Source organism: Hippocampus bargibanti, linkage group LG07, assembly GCF_051943395.1.
Source record: "Hippocampus bargibanti isolate YZ-2025 linkage group LG07, ASM5194339v1, whole genome shotgun sequence".
Lineage (NCBI taxonomy): Eukaryota > Metazoa > Chordata > Actinopteri > Syngnathiformes > Syngnathidae > Hippocampus > Hippocampus bargibanti.
In genome coordinates, this window is record NC_142740.1 from 21,631,495 (window position 1) to 21,651,898 (window position 20,404).

The 20,404-nt window shown below is 40.5% G+C and overlaps 2 protein-coding genes across 6 annotated transcripts in view; both read right to left on the bottom strand.

The window, feature by feature from the left end:
• acap2b (ArfGAP with coiled-coil, ankyrin repeat and PH domains 2b) overlaps window positions 1-5,229 on the bottom strand; it is a 40,528-nt gene extending 35,299 nt beyond the window's left edge. Inside the window, exon 1 of one of the 5 annotated variants that reach the window (XM_089001385.1) lies at window positions 4,791-5,229. In XM_089001385.1, the coding sequence (XP_088857511.1) occupies window positions 4,791-4,843 (53 nt within the window). In that variant the 5' untranslated portion in view covers window positions 4,844-5,229. The remainder of the gene's footprint in view (window positions 1-4,790) is intronic. The other 4 variants (XM_089001386.1, XM_089001389.1, XM_089001387.1 and 1 more) reach the window with 4 other exon arrangements.
• A 1,641-nt stretch (window positions 5,230-6,870) lies between these two features.
• Window positions 6,871-19,198, bottom strand: ppp1r2 (protein phosphatase 1, regulatory (inhibitor) subunit 2). The gene is made up of 6 exons (XM_089001391.1): window positions 18,824-19,198; window positions 10,669-10,776; window positions 10,466-10,549; window positions 9,412-9,524; window positions 8,384-8,557; window positions 6,871-7,998 (listed from the first exon to the last, which is right to left on the bottom strand). The coding sequence occupies exons 1-6, from the start codon at window positions 18,952-18,954 to the stop codon at window positions 7,979-7,981; spliced, it is 630 nt and encodes a 209-aa protein (XP_088857517.1). The 5' UTR covers window positions 18,955-19,198; the 3' UTR covers window positions 6,871-7,978.
• Between the last annotated feature and the right edge of the window lie 1,206 nt (window positions 19,199-20,404).

Below are 20,404 nucleotides of genomic sequence, written 5' to 3' on the forward strand. Positions count from 1 at the left end.
CGGGGTCTCAAATAATTGCTTGCAATGGAATATCACTTGATATCTGGCATTCTATGTCTTTCCATTTCGCCCTATATGATGGGTTACAGATATTGACTAAAATATTTGCCTTATAATAATTCATCATCTTTGGTAGGGAGAGGCCTCCCTTGCTTTTCATCAGTTGTAGTCTTGTATGGAATTCTAGGTCTCTTCCCCTTCCAAATGAATCGTGATATTACTTCTAGAGTGTTCTATTAACCAGCATGACATGACAGCGTGAGTAAAGCTATTTTATGCGAGAAAGCACGGCTAATTCACGCCGTCATCGCCATGCGCCAACCTGGAAGTTTGGCGCTTTTTGAGGATTTTAAAGCCAGTAACGGATGGTTCGAGAACATCTGAGGGTGACGTGGAGGAGATGGCTGCAACATCAAGTGAGCTCATAAAGGCAATGTTGTCAAAGTGGAATGATGTGCAGGCTTTTACCGAACAGTTCCATCCAGAAAAGACTGTGGCTATGACAATCATCAACATGATGAACGATAATGTGATGTCTCAGCTTCGTAAGACCTTACAAGTTAGAAAGCAACAGGTGTCAATTAAGAGGTTTTAATGAAGCAAAGATGATGAGGAATCTCCAAAGAAAAAAGAAGAGAAGCCACACCAGAGGTTAAGAAACATTTTAATGGTTTCCTATGGGAATTTTTTTGAGATACATACTTTTCGCCTTACACACTCTGGGAACCAATTAATTTCGTAAGTTGAGGTCTCATTGTACTTGGAGAAAACCCTGGCAGACATACTTGACATAGGAAGCGAGCTTCACACTGATGTCCTAGCCAGTCGTCACCATGCCAACCTGCGAGGCAATATCGATCAATCCATCCATTTTATAAAGCTGTTTAACCTCGCAAGGTTCGTGGCCGTACGAGAGCTTATCCCTGCTATCAGGCAGTAGACACCCTGAATTGGCTGCCATGCATGATTTAAGAATGTTTAGGGGGAGGGCGGAATACCTGGAGAAAACCAACCCACGCACTGGGAAAACATGCAAACTCCAACAAGGAAGGTCAGAGTCGGAATCAAACGCAGCACCGATGCACTGTAAGGCCGACATGCTTACCAGTCAACCACCATGCTGGGCAATATGTAGCATTTAAAAAATTTCTCAGACTTGTTTCCCAAAAATCTGATACTACACTATTTTTGATTTTGCGTCGCATACTCCAATGAAATGAAAAATAAAATGACAATAACATATTGAGAAACTTGAAAAAAAGTGGCAATTTAAACACAACACTTCATACACGTTAATAAAACGTTATGTGTTTGACAATTCACCATTGATAAATTAATATGTTAATCCAGATCTAACCACATCTAAGTACCAAACAGTAATTCTGTGTAAGGAGTTTTGATCTCCAACATAGTCAGGATAGCAAAGCATCCTATCCAGGATAGCATAAGCATAGCCTGCTATATGCATGTCATAAATCTGTCAATTTAGAATGGAAAAAACAGAAATAGAGTGTGGTTTATAAACATAGACAGCTTCAAAGCCAAAACGAGGATGAGTGCAAAAACAAACAAAAAAAATTAAGATGATTATGCCAAATTACCACTTAAAAACAAGCATGTATCTTTGGGGGCTCCATATTCTCTGGCATAAAGTTAAAAGCAAACATTAAAATGGAAACAGATGTTAAGTGCGTGAAATCTGCTCCGTGTTACTGGTGTATGGCTCATTCTTTCACCCATTCTCTTCTGCTGTGTCCTTCTCTATGGCCAAAAACAAACGGTTGTGTGCTGTCGGGGGGGTTGGGGGGGAGAGATGAGTCAAATATGGTATGAATGGAAAACTGTCCGTAAATAATCTGTCTCACCTGAACACATGATGAACCTGCATTAGCGGGATGAAAGCCAAATGATGACTGCACTAATCGGGCTAAAGGTCACCAAATTCATGGATGAATGCCTATGCAGCATTCTGGGAAATACAGTACATTACGATGACATTGAAGATCAGCGTCAACAATATCATGGACATTTATGAGAAGCAAATGACATTGATATAAAATGACAAGAGCAATTTAAAACACCTGTGTTGTTAAAGCATTGCATTGAACAAAAAGACATTTAATAAGATATAGTTAAAGTATTCGTCTAATCAGCTCTCAGGCAATAACCTGCATCTGAACATTAGTCACCTTACGCTTTCCACTTCTTCGTGTACATTTGTCAGCTGTTATCCAAGATTTGTGGACGTTTTTTTCCACATCAATGTAAACTAGGGAAGTGTCCACTTGGGGTCATCATGGTGTATATGGCCTAGTGAGTGTTGGATGTCGTTCGCTCAGGTTCAGCATTCTTTATTTAGAGTTCTTAGGAAACAACAGTGGCCGTTGCAGTTTGTGTATTTATTTTAGCTTGCTTCAATCAAGCAACTAAAGGTGGCGATCCTTGACCAGTTGTTGAAGCATTACAATATGTTTTAGCTAGTGGTGTTACCCTATTTTAAGTAAACTGATATTTGCATTACCTTGTGTCAGCAATTGTAGATATGCTGTTGCGCAAGACAGCTGAACTTAGCACGAGAAAAACTGCACTTTATCTTCTTCCTGAATACGTATGACATGGTTCAAAACTTGGAACATCTGTAGTTTTTTTTACACCGTCCACTTTCGACATGAAGAACAAAGCACAATTAACTAGTTTTCTGGGCAGGGTAGGATAATCTGTTCACGTGGCACAGGCAGAGATGCTCAGGTAGTGTCATACTTAGTGTTTTATTTTGATTGTTTTATATGATGGCTCTCCCATTCATCCCAGCAACTTTATCATCATCAATGTGCTGATGAAACCTCCTTTGCCCAACTTACAACAATGACTCAGCATCCAGGTATGAGGTCAGGCATCTCAGGCAATGGCGTGAAATTAATTATCCGGACCCTAATAGCAGCAATGATAAATAAACTGATGAAGCATCAGTGACGATGGATATCAGGAAATCCAACCTTCTCTATATCGATGGCAAGAAAATGAAGATGGAAAGCATCCAGTTGACATCTAAGCAGGCCTCATCTGGTACACCACCATCTCCCACAAGGTAGGGAAAGTATACCAAAAACTGTCCTTTGTCAGGAAAGTATGCCAAGCCACGCTTGCCCAACACGAGCGAATAAACTTCCACCATGGAGAGCCTCCTGACCTACTGTTTAACAAGTTGCTGTGCGACACATATGTTGTGAGGGATAGGAGGGAGCAGGTGGTGAAAGCAGCAGTGTGGTTGACTGAATGTTCACTAACCAGCCTCAGAGATTCTTCAGCTGGCAGAAACCAGCTCACACCTGCAGTGTTCACAGTTTTTGTGACTTTAATACTCAATGTGTGTCCATAGGAAGTTTCAGTACTCCATTGTAAATCAAGGACTACTTCATTGGAATTCCTATTAAATCCACAAAAAAGACAGTTTGATTAACACACATCCTGGAAAGGATTGTTCGTACTCACCTTTACATTCAAAACTACATAATATCATATATATAATCCACAATAACAGTTATTATTCTTGACTTCCGATTTTAAAACTACATCAATTTGTTGTGTGTTGTGTATGTAATATGTGGAAAGCATTAAACAATTAATTGGTTTCCAAACATTCAGAATGGCCCCCCAAAGGATACAGTAACTGCAATGTGGCTCATGACAAGAATGAGTTTGACACCCCCTGCTTTAACATCTGTTCCACATTTGTATGACAAATGCGGAAGTTGCAGTATCACAAAATGAGGAGGCCAAGGAAGATATGTAATGAGGCGGTTTCTCGGATGTCTGGGAATAAACAAGTTTAGATCTAAACATCCCAGTTCTCTTTACAGGTTCTGCACGCAGAAGAAATTTGGCTGCAGCCAAATAACATAACCCTGCTTACACATTGGATGGATGGATGGATGGATGGATGGATGGATGGATGGATGGATGGATGGATGGATGGATGGATGGATGGATGGATGGATGGATGGATGGATGGATGGATGGACGGACGGACGAGTGGACCGCTTACACATTGGATGGATGCATGGATGGATGGATGTATGGATGGATGGGTGGATGGACGGGTGGACAGATAGAATATGTCCAGTCCTTATACTAAGATCGCACCCTGATCAAATCGGGTGACATCATACAGGATGGGTGATATAATGACGTGAATGGCAGACGGTGATAATTTTGGAGCCTAACAGGATCCAAAAAAATGCTACTAATTTGCTGAATGCGATTTCTGTGCATTTGTGTATTACAATGGTAGGTGGCTGGATAACTTACTGAGAGGTCTTTCCACCAAATGCAGTCTAAATTCATGTGAGCATATCCAAACAATGACAAAATCTAAAAGCTGTAAACGTAGCCAAACTTGAAAGGTGCGGGTGTCCATTCTGGTACAATATGAGCACATCAGAAAGTGACACTGAATGATAAAGAGGTTTATTAACAAGAGAAGACTTAATCGGTTATTACGATAATCTATTTGGTCCTCTTTACATAATTGACCGACATTAAAGAAACATACTTGCTACTATGGCGACTACAACATATTGCTCTGTGAGTTTGTTTTTCCTGCCTGACCGACTGGCTTCAGCTTTCTTGAGAGACCAAAAATAGCAATGTGGCAGTCGTCAAAGACCATGCTTTTTAAAAGTGCTGAGCACAAAAAGATGTACATTACGTTGATTACAAACGCACATTGAGGGGGTAATGGGCTCGCGTTAAGCACGCACCCAAACACACAATCGGTTGTCATCGCTCACCTGAACCGAGGGGAGTCCTTCAAACATTCTTCGAAATCCACCGTTATCTTCATTTTGCCGCGTACTTGTGACTCTTACTCCCAATCGCCGTTTGATTATGGGCAGTAATCCAGGGTGAGCCTTTGAGGCTAATTAGCTTGTTTGCTAACGTTGGTGTGGCGCTACACTGCGCAGTCCGACCAGCTGGATTCTGCCTACGTCCGTCAAGGCTCTGCTAGCCAGCTAGCCTCAAAAAACCAACAGCTACGGTTTACAAGGGACACAAATGTAAACATAAAGAGCGCAAGTGTAGAGCGGAAAAGCCGGAACCCAACGCGACTATTTCGGACAGGGCAGTCGATCACGGGAACTGAAAGAGTCGCCTTTAAAACACACTCATGGCAGCCTTCGGGAGAGAGAGGCTTTGACTCACATACTACGGACTCTTACGGAGATCGTGTATACACGTAGGGCGGGATTCGACGCAACCGATAGGCTCAGGTAGACATTGCGTATGTTTTAATCCACAATACAAATGATTGAAACGCCATTCAGCAAAATATGTTTTGAAAAGTAACAAATGAACAACATGCGAGATTAAATCACACTCACAAATATTTCCTTTTGTGTTTTTTTCTTTCGTTAAATTAGTGAACGGATAAAAATACGTATTTACAAAAATGAGGAAAATAAAAACAAGTGACCACCCCTGTAATAGTAATCCAATTTTTATTATACATGTGTGTGCGCGCGGAGTTTGCATGTTCTCCCCGGACCCGCGTGGGTTTTCTCCGGGTCCTCCGGTTTCCTCCCACACTCCAAAAACATGCATGGCAGGCAGATTGACTGGCAACCAATTCAGGGTGTCCCCCGCCTCGTGCCCGAAGACAGCTGATAGGGTCGAGGGGGTTGCTGGAGCCTAAGGAGGAATAAGCGGTACGGAAAATGAGATGAGTGTGTGCGCGCGCTTGCGTGCGTCTTACGGGTGAAGCCCGCATGACAAGAGAAATGAGTTGTTACTCGTCTTGTTTATAATCTTTACACCCAGTGACAGGTACTTCCTCAACCGTTAGAATTACTCGAGTCCCCCTCTCCTTGGCGTACGAATCCATTAAAAAGATTGTCTCCGTTCAATTTAATTGTATTTATAATGAAGGACAAAATGAAATGTGTTCATTTTCACGGTATGGAAGGGAGTTCACCGTTTCTAGAATGAACGTTAATAATCCAAGCATGAACTCGGTCGTGCCGTTTATCCTATTAGTTGCTCCGAGCACTGGGGGACAAATCCAATATGGTGTTGAGCAGTGCCACCAACTGTCGCGTAGATAGATTACATGTGTCGGTTTTAGTTAATTCTCAGTCATTGTACCAAACCATCATGCCTTTTCCAACGTCACAACGATTCCATGCTTATTGTCACCTTTTGCCTCTCTGGTACAATTCTTTGAGTTAATAAGGACACACAGCCCAAAGAAAAAGTAAAATTGGATTTACTACATTGCCTTTTCTGTCATTCTGTTTGACCTTAAACATGGCGAGGCAATTAATATGTCTAATGTCTTCTACAACTTTTTCAGCGTTGGATTTTTGTGATGAATAACATGGAAAGTGAACACACAATAATTGGCATCCGGAGTTTCGGGGCCTACTTGTGATAGTAGTTTGGATTCTCATTGCAAAATAGGTGTAAACAATCAAAACACCGGGCAAAATCAAGACAAAAAATTACTTTCTTTCTGTTCATACTTGGTGAACAAACATTTCAATCAACTAAGCAGTGAGCATGTCTGAAAAAATATTTTTCCTGAGCTTAGTTTGGGCAAATGGTCTACGAATTACGTATTCCATTGTGGCACAAAAATGGGCAATGCTAAATTCAGAATGACCAGAAAAAAGTGCAAGGGTGAGTCTTTTGAAGTCAAGCTGTTCGGTAATGTATTTGCATAATATAATGTTCATAATATCACCAGTCAGAACAAAAATGTAATGAGTCGATAAAAATTATTACAAGACACTGTCAGGGCTCCAACATAACTGTCACCCCCATCCCAATATTTGAAATTATAATTTCATATGAATAACCAAAAATAAACATTGATTAAAGTATTCATCAGTAGCATATTTTTTCCCCTCCTGCTTGAAGACTATTTATTAGCAAAGCACAAAATGAATTAGGCCATTCATTGTATGTTCCTCATTTGAATTTACAGTTAAAATGTGTAACTTGAAGATTAGACGTTGTGGAAAGTCAAACTGATCAAAGTGTAGTAAACACAGCATTTATTCAAGGTGACAAGATAGCCTTGTGAAAGAAACACACAGTATTCCTCCGACATCTGACTTCCAATGTACATGCACTAGTTCAGTGTTTGTGTGATTTAATACTGTTCCGTCCTTGAATGTTAGACATTTTTTACTCCACCCAAAAAAAACGGGGACCTGGACGAAATCTGTTCTGTCTTTTGCGCGAATTAGTTTAAATCGCAGGGGAGAAAGAAAAAAAAGCACAATACATGAAAACATGCTTCTTTAAAGAAAACCACTATTGTATATCTTTGATTTTTTTTAAATAAAAGGTCACTGGAGAGGTGAGAGATATTCTTAAAATTAAAATTGAGGTTTTGGTGCTTTATTAAGAGACAAAAATCAAGAAAAAGAATCTGGATTAATTAGCTTTTAGAAAAGTCTGTTTTTGACTGGTTGATCTGATACTGCAACATCCACAATGTCTAGCAGTTATGTGCATCACATTACACAAACAACATCAAAACAAACCAGAGCAGTGAGTCACAGATTTGAAGTCCATCTGAACTGCAGCTGGCACAAGAACAGTCATTAGAGGGGGTTTGCCTTGCCTCACTTTCCAGCACGAGGGCTTGTAGCAATAGAGCCCCCATTCATTTTCCTCAAAGGCCTTCAATTCTTTTATACTCATTCAGTATACTGTATTCAGTGCACGCCAGTGTAGCGGGGAGGGCGATGGGGACCTCCAAGAGATCATGGAAGGACCTTTCCACGAGGCTTGAGGTTCTCTTGCCCCATTTTGGAAGAGTGGCGACTAAGGTTTCGACTGGCTGTTCAGTGGGACTTTAATGGGTGAAGCGGGGTGTGTTGTTTGGCCCGACATTGAAAACACGTGGCGCAGCAACATCGTCTGTTAGTGTGGTGAGCCGACACATGAACTGGAGTGCGGAGAGAAATCTCATCTATGAGTCCTGAGAATCCGCTAGAGAGAACAAGACAAACATAATATCCTGAGGGAAACTGCATCCAACAAGACAATAAGGGCCAACAACGTATTTACATTACACACCGAACATGGACCTGTTAGTGATAAAAAGAAGACTAACGACATACAAAAGATTTATTGAAGGGGAAACTGTGTCATTATATCAGAATAACTGGTACACTGTAGATCCAAGTACCCAATTACGATTCAATACAGTAAACATCTATTTACATGTATTTGACAACTTTACACAACTTTTCACATTCATAAATATGGCTGCGATTCCACTGAAACGAAACAACCTTCATGCACAAATTCTCAAATTGTAAACAAAAGGCATGAAGACAAACTTTGACCCAACCCAAATACTGTATTTGATTACCTTCCTGGGGTGGGTCAACACTGATTTCCTCAGCTTCTTCCATTTCATCCGTCATCTCCTCGTCTTCGTCCTCGTCCTCGTCAAGCTCGTTGGCGATGAGCTGCCGTGCCAATTTAATGTTGAGGCCCTCGTTGTAGTGCTTCTTCCTCATCATTTGAAAATGTTTCTTTTTGGCTGTGAAGGAATAAGGGAAACATCAATGTAAAAAGAGGAAATAATGACCATAATGACCCCTGATAAAATATAACAATAAGATTAACATTTTTCCAGAAAGGACCCGCCCCTCAGGAAATTCTCCATGTGGAGTGTCAAAGACTACCATGGAAAATGAGTCTTTTGAATATTTAATCTGCTGACATTATCATCATTACCAAAAATTACATTTGATTAGAAAAACAAAACAAAAGTCATGGTAGAATTGAGAAAACCTTTTCTATGAGAATACTTTCTTTTTTTTACAAATTTACATACCTGGCTCTGACTAAGTGGTCAAAAAATTGTAATTGATATTTTCATCTAATTATTAAGTGAATTCCCTTGAAAATCAATTACAATGAATGAAAGTACCCCAAGAATTGACAAAGTTAGAGTAATTGGAATATCTTTAACAGATCCACGGCAGCCTAAACTTTAGCAAAAAGATGGACCCCAAACTTTTAAGAACTGTTGAAAGACCACAAGAAAGTAAATTCCAATGGCATGTCACGACATTGTTTTGAGATTTTAATCCTTAAAAAGATTAAAGAAAACTGTTGATTCAGCCTCACTCAAAAACAACTTTAAAAATCTCATTGAGCTGACAATTCATCTCATGAGAAACCATCCGCCAAGTTTTAGTCATTTTATTGTTGCTATTTGCCCCCCGTTTTTAATTTATGTCACATTTAGTGTTTACTGATATTTTATCATGGATAGTATAATGTCAAATGCATTTGACCGCATGAAATAAAAATTGTGTAATGGTTAATCCCAATGGCGACAATTACATTAAATAATGAGGGTGAGGTCTAGCAGATGTCTTGGCTCACCTTGTTCCTCAGGGGATAGCTCCTCTTCTTCTTCTTCACTACTTTCCCCTTCCTCCTGCTCCTCATCTTCCTCCTTCATAAATCGAGGTTCTGAGCCTTCTGCTGCTTTCAGCCTTAACAAAAAGAGGAGGTCTTTACGTTTATTACCTTTAGACATTCCATAAAACCTCATCTGCAAATATCTGGTCAACTTTCAAGCAGGCCATATTCGGAGGGAGAGCAGATGGGGAGAAAGAGGAGGATGACATTAGGGGAAGAGAGGGCAGGCACTGAGAGAGAGCAGAAGAAGCAAGCGTGTGAGCGAGTACTCGAGCATGAAGCAAAAATAAGAGATTTACCATCTCTAACATACAGCAGCAGACAAAATAAATAATTGTTTATGGCTGAGTGAATAGTTGACAATGGCCGTGGGGGGAAGCGCCCATTTACTGTCCTACTCCTTTCCAACCAGGCTGGCCCGTTTCAGCCTGTCAGTTTAAAATCTGATCTTCCCACAAGATCAGAATCAGAATCAGAATCATCTTTATTGCCAAGTATGTAGAACACACAAGGAATTTGGATGTGGACAAAGTCAAGTCAATAAAAATGCACCTTCAGATAAGGCGCATCTATGAGGAAAAAAATACATTTTGTTGGATGACTGAGTGGACATGGTCATCAGTAACGGCAAGAGGAAATGAGCAGCAGATATTGAGAGGCTTCAACAGGAAATAGCAAAAGGAGGCTAACTGGGTTGCTAACCTGGAGCTAACCACCATCCTCACTGAGGCTGGTCTTATTCCAACATCAACGCACTTCCATTAGAAGGCAGAAAACAAACATTTCTCTCCTAACACACAAGCTACAAAAGTAAGGATTCCTCATGCAGCCAACATACTTGATGAGATCAGTGAGCATCCAATTTTTTTTATACATTTCAACCGGGCAAATGACAAAATCTGAATTTCAGGGTGATAGGATGAATGCAGCATGCTGTCAATCTGAGGAATCCACACAAGTTCAACAAGCAAGCATTATCTGACAACCAAACGTCTCTAAAAACTACAATTCTTACTTCGACGTCAAGTCATCTACTGGGAGTGCACTCCGACCTTCTGAGTCACTCAAGGCTCCCTCATCCTCGTCATCTCCAAGCATCCTAAAAATAAGCACAAAATCTTGATAGACACGGCAGGTGAAAATGGTGTTATGTGATCATCTGACAAGTATTCAATCCACATTTTTCAGTGAAAATATTTTTATGATAAACAGGTGAACCTGTTGAAAGGTGTGCTGGGCTCGTCTATCTTCATCAGGCCGTAATCTTTGTCTGCTGGGTGGTATGTGGCCAGGATATTCATCTCATCCCACTTCTGGCTTTTCTTCCTTTATATATAAAAGGCCAGTGCAAAAGCAGTGAAAGGTAAATCAAAGATGACTGCATTGTGACCATGACACGCCGCAACCAACCGACATCCTCAATCACAAAAGATCTTTCCAGAAGTGGAAGCAAACATATTTTAAGTGGGGCTCAGTGTGTCCCAGTTTTCACGTTTGACTGCATTCATTTGGGAACACTTAAGACCAACCCTGTGAAAAATATCATGAGGATCCATTTCCCAATCAATACAAGAAATAAACGAACGTTACAAGTACAGTAAAGTCTCGTTATATCGATATCGGATATATCGATAGTCCCGGTTATATCGATACTATTTCTATGCACGCACAGAGAAAATTACATGCAAACAGGGTCGGATATATCGATAGTCCCGGTTATATCGATATTTTTTCGGACTCCCTTGAATATCGATATAACGAGACTTTACTGTACTATGATTATGATGATTGAGTATTTGGAGATGACATTAGTTTTGCAGTAAAGTGGAAAACATGACTGTCAAAATGTAAAAAAAAAATAATGTAGATTTCAGCCCTTAACTTTGTTTAAATGGCTTAAACTGTGACTGTCAAGTGTACTTGAGAGTTTTGAAAGGTGCTTATAAATAAACATTAGTAGTATTTGTATTAGTATTAGTAGTATTATACTACTATTATTCAAAAAATAGCAGGGAACTCTCCGTCCCAGTCAACAGCATGTTTTAAACAAAGTGATCGCTGTACTTTGAGAACAAACTAAACTATCCAAAATTTCAGTGCCACTGAAATGCTCAGCATCTAAATCCATTTTTGAATGACTGTGTCGGAATTTGAAAAGTGCTCATGCCGATTAAGCTTCAAAATTTGAAATACCAGTGCCAGTAATCAATCTGGACGATAATTGGTATCTGACTATTTCACATGTTTTGTGACACAAGTATTCCTAAAACATGTATCATGCAAAACATATCGTTCCACATTCCCCCTGTTAATTTAATGAGTAATGCACACAATCATCGGGCTATCAACCGAAGTTCATATTGAGACCAAGACCATGTTTTGTTTCAGTAGCAAAAGAACTCAGTTAATTTTTGCTCCGTCATAAATAACATGCCGAACATTTAGAGGAAAGACTACTGACCACAGCTACAAATAAATAGAGGGTCATATCCTGATGACTTTACCAGAGCTGGTCTACAGCTGGTAACATTTTGCTTGGAGATAACTCATTAAATAAAGTGAGTCATGAGAGAGAGCTGAGCAGCACGATCAGGTGACAGTGAGGAAAGGTGCTCCCCTACTGACTTCTGTGAAGCGAACCCATCAACAACATTAGTGGGCATTAGTTTATGTACTTCGGAGAGAGCAACTGATTCAAATATACTGCACAGGAAAGCTCACAAGAATCAAGTGATATGTATTTGGCGAGGTGTGGTCATAAAACTGATTTCATACTTTATTGTAAAGTCTAACGTTTAAGCATTTTTTTCATATGCACAGAGCACAGTTGGACATGTCCTGTGCGAGTTGGACTGGTTCAAATTCAGTTATTTGAGCCGTTTTCGGTTTCTTTTGCCATGTGATATGCAGTGGAAATGATTGGCAGTAAAGTAATATTTGCAAGCAATCCATTTATTGCACTCTTTGGGTGGGACAACTTGGAGATTTGCTTCTTTGTTTAAACTGTACACAGGAAATCTGTATTGTTTAAATTGGGATAGCTGGCCCAGGATATCCTTTGGTTGTAGAATGAGAAGAGTAAAGGGTTTTGCTCACCACGACAGACACATGGGCGGGGAAAAGTGTTGAAGCTGTTGGATAACTCAATCAGCATATAAGGCAGTTATTGTTGAGGCAGGAACTGGGAACGCTCATGTTGGATATCGTTCCCCACTCCCCAAAAGGTTATTGCGAGTGTTTTTCGGCTGCCAATAATATTTTACCCTTCATTCTGTGGGCAGATGCTTTGCCCTTTCTTTGGCTTTTTTGCATCACTTATTCAAAAAATTTGGAGCTGCCAAATTTGACATCACAAAATTTGACCATATCATTAGCCTCAATGTCCTGCACCCTCACTTCTGATTGTGGTTCAACAAAATTGACAAGATTCAGAGCATATGGTTGGATCATTTACATATGAGAAAACTGCCTATGAATAGATTTGGTTCATACCAGGGTGATCTCAGTGTTTGGTGCTCGGCTCCACTCCAATACCCTTCTAGACAATTTTTCCCTTTCCCTTTTCACTCCGTTACAGAGGCTATTTCAGGATGAAAACAGAAAAAGCTCGATTCACTGCAGGGAATGGAATTCACTAATAGCTGTCGTTCCTGGCCTAATTTTACAGAGTGCTGCTTTGACATTATGAGCTGCTGTCTCGAGCCGCTGTTTCAGTTAGCAGAGGGACACGAGTGTAATCTAATCACAAAATGTCTGATAGAGTGACAACTAGTGCAGCTATTGTGCAAGTTTCCGACATGATTTGGCAAACAAGTGCACCACAAAGCACACAAATAGGATTTGAAAATTCTGTCATGATGATCCACTTTATTTGGTCCATTGTGAGTGCCACACAAAATTATTGGACCCCTAAAACTGTGCTGTCAGGAGAATTTACAACAGGCCTCTCCATCTGTCCATCCATCAACTATGATGATTTTTGGAGGGCTAAAACCAGCAATTGTCACATAATTTTAAATTCAAGGAAGAGTAGACATCTTTGTTTCTAGTTTGCAAGAGAAGAAAAAAGATGGACATAAACAATGTTAAGCATCATTTTGTTTATACTGGTGGCTTGCTTCTAAGAGGTCTGGTATTGACCAACGTTTTGTGGACTTTTCCATAAAATACAATAAAAGGACAGTAGTGACAACATGTTCATTTTATAGCATTTTTTATTAAGTTTTTTTTTTTTTGAACAGCAAACCCATTCTATCGATGCATCCTTGATATTTTGTTGTTTGTGCTGTCCATGAACAAGCAAGCACGTTTGCCCCTCTGGTCTATGATCTCTGATGTGTCATATCTACCTGTTGTTCATATCAATACGAATGACAGTAGATCCACTTGGTTCCCAGAATGCATTGCATGGTGCTATATATTGAACGTTTAGGTTTATAATGTACATGTGTTTATCAGGTAGTTCGATTAATGCATGTCTTATTTATACATTTCACATGTTAAGATGGACAGCAATGTCAACTGCTAGCACATACACCTCAGTGCAGAGGTGACGGGCTTGATTCCAGCACTAACCTTCCTCTGTGTTGCGTTATGTGATATATTCTCAAAAGAGATGTTCACATTTAGCCACATGTTCCTCAGTGTCGCTGAAATGTAAAATAAGGCAATGTATATTTGCAACGTAAAGCCTACTAAAAAAAGGGGGATATTGGCAACACTTTTTTGTGGGGTGGTTGGCGGGTTACTACTTCTTTTCCTTTCGGCTTTTCCCTTCAAGCGAATCAGTGTCCTCCATCTTCAGAGGTTTGATTCGTATGTTTGTTTTGGCCAAGCTTTTACGTCGGATGCCCTTCCTCACACAACCCTCTGTATTTGTCCAGGCTTGGTACCGGCACAAGAAGACACTGGCATGGGTCCCCTTGTGGCTACAGACCAAGCAACTCTATGAATTTAATCAAGATTAAGATGCTCAGTAAAAGGCTCCCAAACACGAAATGGTCATGGGCACAGCAACGTATGTACCTCAAATGGTACATACATTATTTAATTAGTATTTTTAATGAAAAATATATATTTTCGGTCTAAAACAGGTGTGTTAAATTATGTATTGGTGTCCATTAGTAACTCGGTTTGACAATTGAGATGGGTGCAACATGACAACTGTACAGGGTATTTCAGACAATATGGGGGATCAAATTATATCAAATAGTAGGCAGGAAAAGTGACCTCCGACACGCTTCGTCTCAATATGAACTTCGGTTGATAGCCCGATGATTGTGTGCATTACTCATTAAATTAACAGGGGGAATGTGGAACGATATGTTTTGCATGATACATGTTTTAGGAATACTTAGAAATAAAGACTGGCGAAGAATAATTGCAATTATAACACACGTCTGTGTAAGCTCTCAGTCGTACAGGAGTGGTCCATCGATGAGAAGGTTTCTTCAGCCGTCATCTGTACAAAAGTGAAGGTTTCGGACGTTTCGCCTCCTATCCAAGAGGCTTCGTCAGCGAACTAAAGTCTGACTGGTCGTATCGGCCCCATTTATATATCCCTAATGTCCAGACCTGGTGGCGCCGGACACAGCTATGATAGGTCCCTACTCTCAGGTTGGCGCGGGACCCCCCCCTGTGGCCCCACTGATTGTTCCTACATTCCTGACTAACGATTGGCCTATTACACCCACTCCCCCCGGTATCACCTCATCAGCATAACGACTATAAAACGACTATAAAATTTTGGCCTCCATTCTTGCAAACCGAATTAGAAAATCCTTACCGCATATAATTAGTGAAACACAGTCAGGCTTCTTGAGTAAAAGACACATTGCCAATAATGTTCGTCTTGTATTGGATATTCTTGATTATCAGGAACTTATTAACCACAATAGTTTTATTTTATTTCTCGATTTTTACAAAGCCTTTGACACCTTGGAACACCGTTTTATTTTTCAATCACTTAATAAGTTTGGTTTTGGAAACTACTTTACTCAGGCTGTTAAGACACTGTACACCAACTGCAACTCCTCAATACTGCTTAAATATGGTACGTCCCCTCGCTTCAACGTCTCCCGTGGCATCCGTCAAGGTTGTCCCATTTCTCCCTATTTATTCTTACTTTCAGCACAAATTTTATCACTGTTGGTCACTGAAAGCGAGGTCCAAGGGATTGAAGTAGCGGGAAGGCAGGTTGTGATTAGCCAGGTGGCAGATGACACCACACTCTTCCTGAAAAATCCTGAGCAAATTCCAAGGGCCATAGCTCTGGTTAAAGAGTTTTCCAAAGCGTCAGGTCTTTCGCTTAATATAAATAAATGTGAGTTGTTAGCTGTGAAATCATGTAATGAATCTATGCTATACAACATACCTGTTAAAAATCAAGTGACGTACCTAGGTGTTGTCATAGCCAAAGACGACGAAGAGCGTTGTCATTTGAACCTCGATCCAATAATTGATAAAACCAAGAAGCGCTTTAATCACTGGTTACAAAGGGATCTATCACTAAACGGAAGAATACTGCTAGCAAAAAGTGAGGGAATCTCTCGGTTTGTATATCCTACAATGGCTTTAAATGTGGATCCAAGCACATGTAAGACAATGGACAAAATAATGTATAACTTTGTATGGAAAAATAAAACTCATTATATAAGAAACTCAGTCATATCCAGGACGGTAAAGGAGGGAGGCCTAGATTTTTTGGACTTTACTTCTCTAAACTATACGTTTAAGATTAACTGGCTGCGTAATTATCTGTGTAGCCCTGATGCAATCTGGAATTTCATTCCAAAATCCATGTTTTCCCGACTTGGTGGTCTGTCTTTCTTGCTGAAATGTAATTATAAGGTTGAAAAATTGCCTGTTAACCTATCAAAATTTCATAAACAAGTTTTATTAGCCTGGTGCCTAATGTATAACCATTCTTTCTCTCCGCATTCATGTATGATCTGGAATAACTGTCATATTTTGTACAAAAACAAATCACTGTTTTTGTCGAGATGGATTGACTGGGGTATCATTTATGTAAAGCAACTTTTTAACACAAACAATATTTTAATGAACTATGCTGAGTTTCTCAATACGCATCAAATCCCTGTGACCCCTAAGGACTTTGCCATCGTTATGGATGCCATCCCAAGTGGTATCATAAGCCTGTTCAAGGGTCACTCCGCTACTCCCGACAGACCACCGCCAATTCCAGTGACAGAAACTGCCCTGGGGAAACTCTGTTTCTCATCAATTGCTCGAAATCGGAACCGTGCAATTCGACATTTGTTTCAAAAATCCTTTGTGACGGTTCCCTACGTTGTTCATCACTGGAGAACGTATGTCCCAAATATTCCATGGGAAAAGGTTTGGACCCTCCCATATAAATTTTTCATCACCAACAAACAAAGAGAAATAACATACAAACTTTTGCACCGTTGCTATCCTGTTAAACATAAGATACGGTCCTTACAGGATATATCATGTACATTTTGTGAAGCTGAGCCTGAAACTGCAACTCACCTCTTCTGGGCTTGTCCCGAAACTACTCGCTTCTGGAAACACTTTGTCAAATACGTTCAATGTAAAGTCACTTCTCTGTTCATATTTCATTACAAAGACATGCTGTTTGGATATTACAACAAGACCAACGATAAATATTTTATTATTAATTTATTAGTTTTTCTTGCCAAACATCATATTCATAAATCTAAATTTTGTGGGAGGAAACCACTATTTGTAATATTTCAAAATGAAATGAAACTATATCAGAAAACAATTCAACCATCTGCCGACCCAAATGCTATCAAAACACATGATTTGTTGATGAAATATGGCATAGGATGATGTGCTTGCCGAAATCATCTGGTGTCCCCCCCCCTCTCTTTCTTTTGTCAATTTCACTATGTTGTGCAGACTCGATGGAATGTTAAAACCCCTGGCACCCCCCTTCCCCCGCTCTCTCTCTCTTCTATTTTGTTCTTCTCTCCTCTTCTTTCTTCTTGTAAAATGATTATCTGTCAGGAACTTCTATTTCCTGTGCGATCAGGTACTGTCTCATACGCGATTATGTCACCTAATGTATGTTGCCAACTATTTGGAAAATATCAAGTATGCAGAAAGATTTGCTGAGACGCACCTCAGATGTACTTTTAGAAGCTCCACAAGCTATTCAAAGCCAATGGTTTTGTTTACTTTTGTTGTGTTTTGTTTGCAGTGTTGTTTGTTTGTTTCTATTACTTTGTATGTTTGCATGCCATTTGAATTAATAAAAAAAATAAATAAATAAATAAATAAATAAAAAAAAATAAAAAAAAAAAAAAGCATAACGACCCTCATCAGCATTGCGAAAGTTGCCTAACCTGTTTTGCCTGAGCAGGCTATTGTATGAACGATCCAAATTGAACCTCACACCACCAGACCGGTTTAATGAAGGATTTTGTTGTTTTATAAGAATCGCCTCTTTTACCGCCCTTTCAAAGCATCTATGTTCTTTCGCTAAGATTTTAACCTCATTGTCGTCAAATGAGTGGTTAGTAGCTTTTAGGTGCAAATGTACTGCCGATTGAGGCCCACTAGTATTATCCCTGCGATGTTGATAGTCTTTTTTTGAGAATTTGTTGAGTCTCCCCAATGTACTGCTCTTTACAATTTTCATTCTTACAATGTATGAAATAAACTACATTACTTTGTTTTTCATTTGGTAGCCTATCTTTTGGATGCACTAATTTTTGCCTTAACGTGTTTATCGGTTTGAAATAAGTAGGAATTTTATGTTGCCAAAGGACTCTTTGTAATTTTTCAGAAACTCCTGCAATGTACGGTACTGCTACTCCTCTCCTTTTAGAATCTTGAGAATTATTGGTTTCGTTCGCTATTCTTTCTTTCTGACATTTGTTGAATGACCACTGAGGGTACCCACAGTTAGTGAGTGCTCTCCTGATATGTTTTGACTCCTTTTCTCTACCTTCAGTGCTAGTTGGTATTAGTTTAGCCCTATGCTGGAGGGTTCTGATAACTCCTAGTTTATGGTCTGGACATTAGGGATATATAAATGGGGCCGATACGACCAGTCAGACTTTAGTTCGCTGACGAAGCCTCTTGGATAGGAGGCGAAACGTCCGAAACCTTCACTTTTGTACAGATGACGGCTGAAGAAACCTTCTCATCAATTATAACACACGTACATAGTATGCTGAACATCGGAGAACGAGTGCACCCATCTCAAACAAACCATCCGAACACGAAATTATTCCATTTTGCGAGTTTCACGTTCGCAAAGTTACGCTAGTATGCGCTAACAAACGTGCTGTCGTTAAGCTAGCTGTCATTAATGTAATCCATTCATACACACATCCGAGAGGAGGCGGAAGGGAACACTCACTGCTGGTCTTCATCGGAAAGGCCGATGGGTTGTTCGGGTTTGACTGCCAAAAAGTCGCCAGGAGCAGGTTGAATGCTGGCCGCGTTATTCTTGTTTTTCAGTATGCCTTTTATCGGCCGCGGAGCTGCCATTCCTTCACCCACGCTGGCTGTCAAGGGAGGCTGCTCGCGCAGGTGTTGATCCCCGGCTGCTATTTCCCAACTCGATTTCTTCCTTTCAATCTTCAAAGAGAGAATCAAACATGCTCTCTCACCGGTTTTGAGTACGTTCAGGAAAGACCTGGATTTGAGCCACAAAGTAAGAGCACATTTCTGCTCCGTCTATTCAAGACTGACGCTATCACAACGTTGGGAGCGGGTGTACGCTAGACAACCTATCGCGATAGTTTGAAAACGGGATCGCCGTGTGACATTTAGTGTCCCCGGACAATATTTAATTACATGCACACTTAATTTATATGGCGTTTCTTTTCTATTTGTGAAAGAAACACTGGCCACGTGTCTTTAAAAGAAGTACGTACTGTAAAAAGCCATGATTTGAAATGCTGATTCTCACAGAAGTTGCAGGCGTGCTGGTCGAAAGTGTGTTGAGGAAAATAGATGGATGAATATTTTCAGTGTACAACATAAAGCACAGAGTGAGAAAAATGACCACATTATAGCAGAAGAATTGCGAAATGATGGGCCACACGGTGACATAATCAGTTTCCTATTTGTCAATGAGAATGCGGTCGCCACAATCTAAATTTGGTAATTCCCAACCACTCCTGATTAAGATCATACACCAAGATGGTGATTCCCAACCAGCTGTTCTCTAAAAGATCACAGGTGTGATTCAATTTCGCTTTAATTACAATACAATACAATACAATACAATACAATACAATACATTACATTGTGGCGGGCACTAGGACCAGGCATCTCACCCAGCAGGTGCAGGGGAGGGGGCAGTTCATGTTGCATGTATTGCACTGCTTTAGCTGTTCAGTTCAGATCCACTTGTTCGCCGTTGGAATAAACACGTCTCCACATATTCATCGTGTGTGCTCATTCCTCAACGGCTACACTGGTGACCCCGACAATGGAAATGTTCATGGCAACGGACGAAGATGTTTCTTCTACGGCCATGTCGCCACGACCGGCGCCCAAACTCGCAGCTGCCGCCTACGCCGCGAAGTTGCCCGAGTTCTGGCACAGCGACCCGGCTTCGTGGTTCCAGCATGTGGAAGCACTTTTCCACCTACAAGGCGTCATGACAGATGACCTAAAATATTACATGGTCGTGGCGTCCCTCGACCAACCGACAACGCATCGCATGATGCAACTTCTGCGCGCGCCTCCACGATGCAGGAAGTACGACGCGCTCAAACAATGGCTGCTCCGACGGTTCACGCTATCGGCCTCCGAGAGAGCAGACAGACTTCTTTCGCTTCCCGGACTCAGCGACGGAACAGCAGTGGATCTAATGGACAAAATGCTGTCGCTGTTAAATGCGGATGATGGCGGATTCCTTTTCCCCCATATTTTCCTTCGCCAGCTACCACCCGAACCCAGTCGGAGTGGCGTCGCCGTTTACTGGTTT

Bases quoted from the DNA above. Each gene is read 5' to 3' on its own strand.
- ppp1r2 (XM_089001391.1), bottom strand. From the start codon at position 18,954: ATGGCAGCTCCGCGGCCGATAAAAGGCATACTGAAAAACAAGAATAAC. The intron at 10,550-10,668 runs GTTCACCTGTTT...GCTTATTTTTAG, and splicing joins CCCAGCACACCTTTCAACAG to GATGCTTGGAGATGACGAGG. The intron at 9,525-10,465 runs GTAAGAATTGTA...CTTTTTGTTAAG, and splicing joins GTAGATGACTTGACGTCGAA to GCTGAAAGCAGCAGAAGGCT.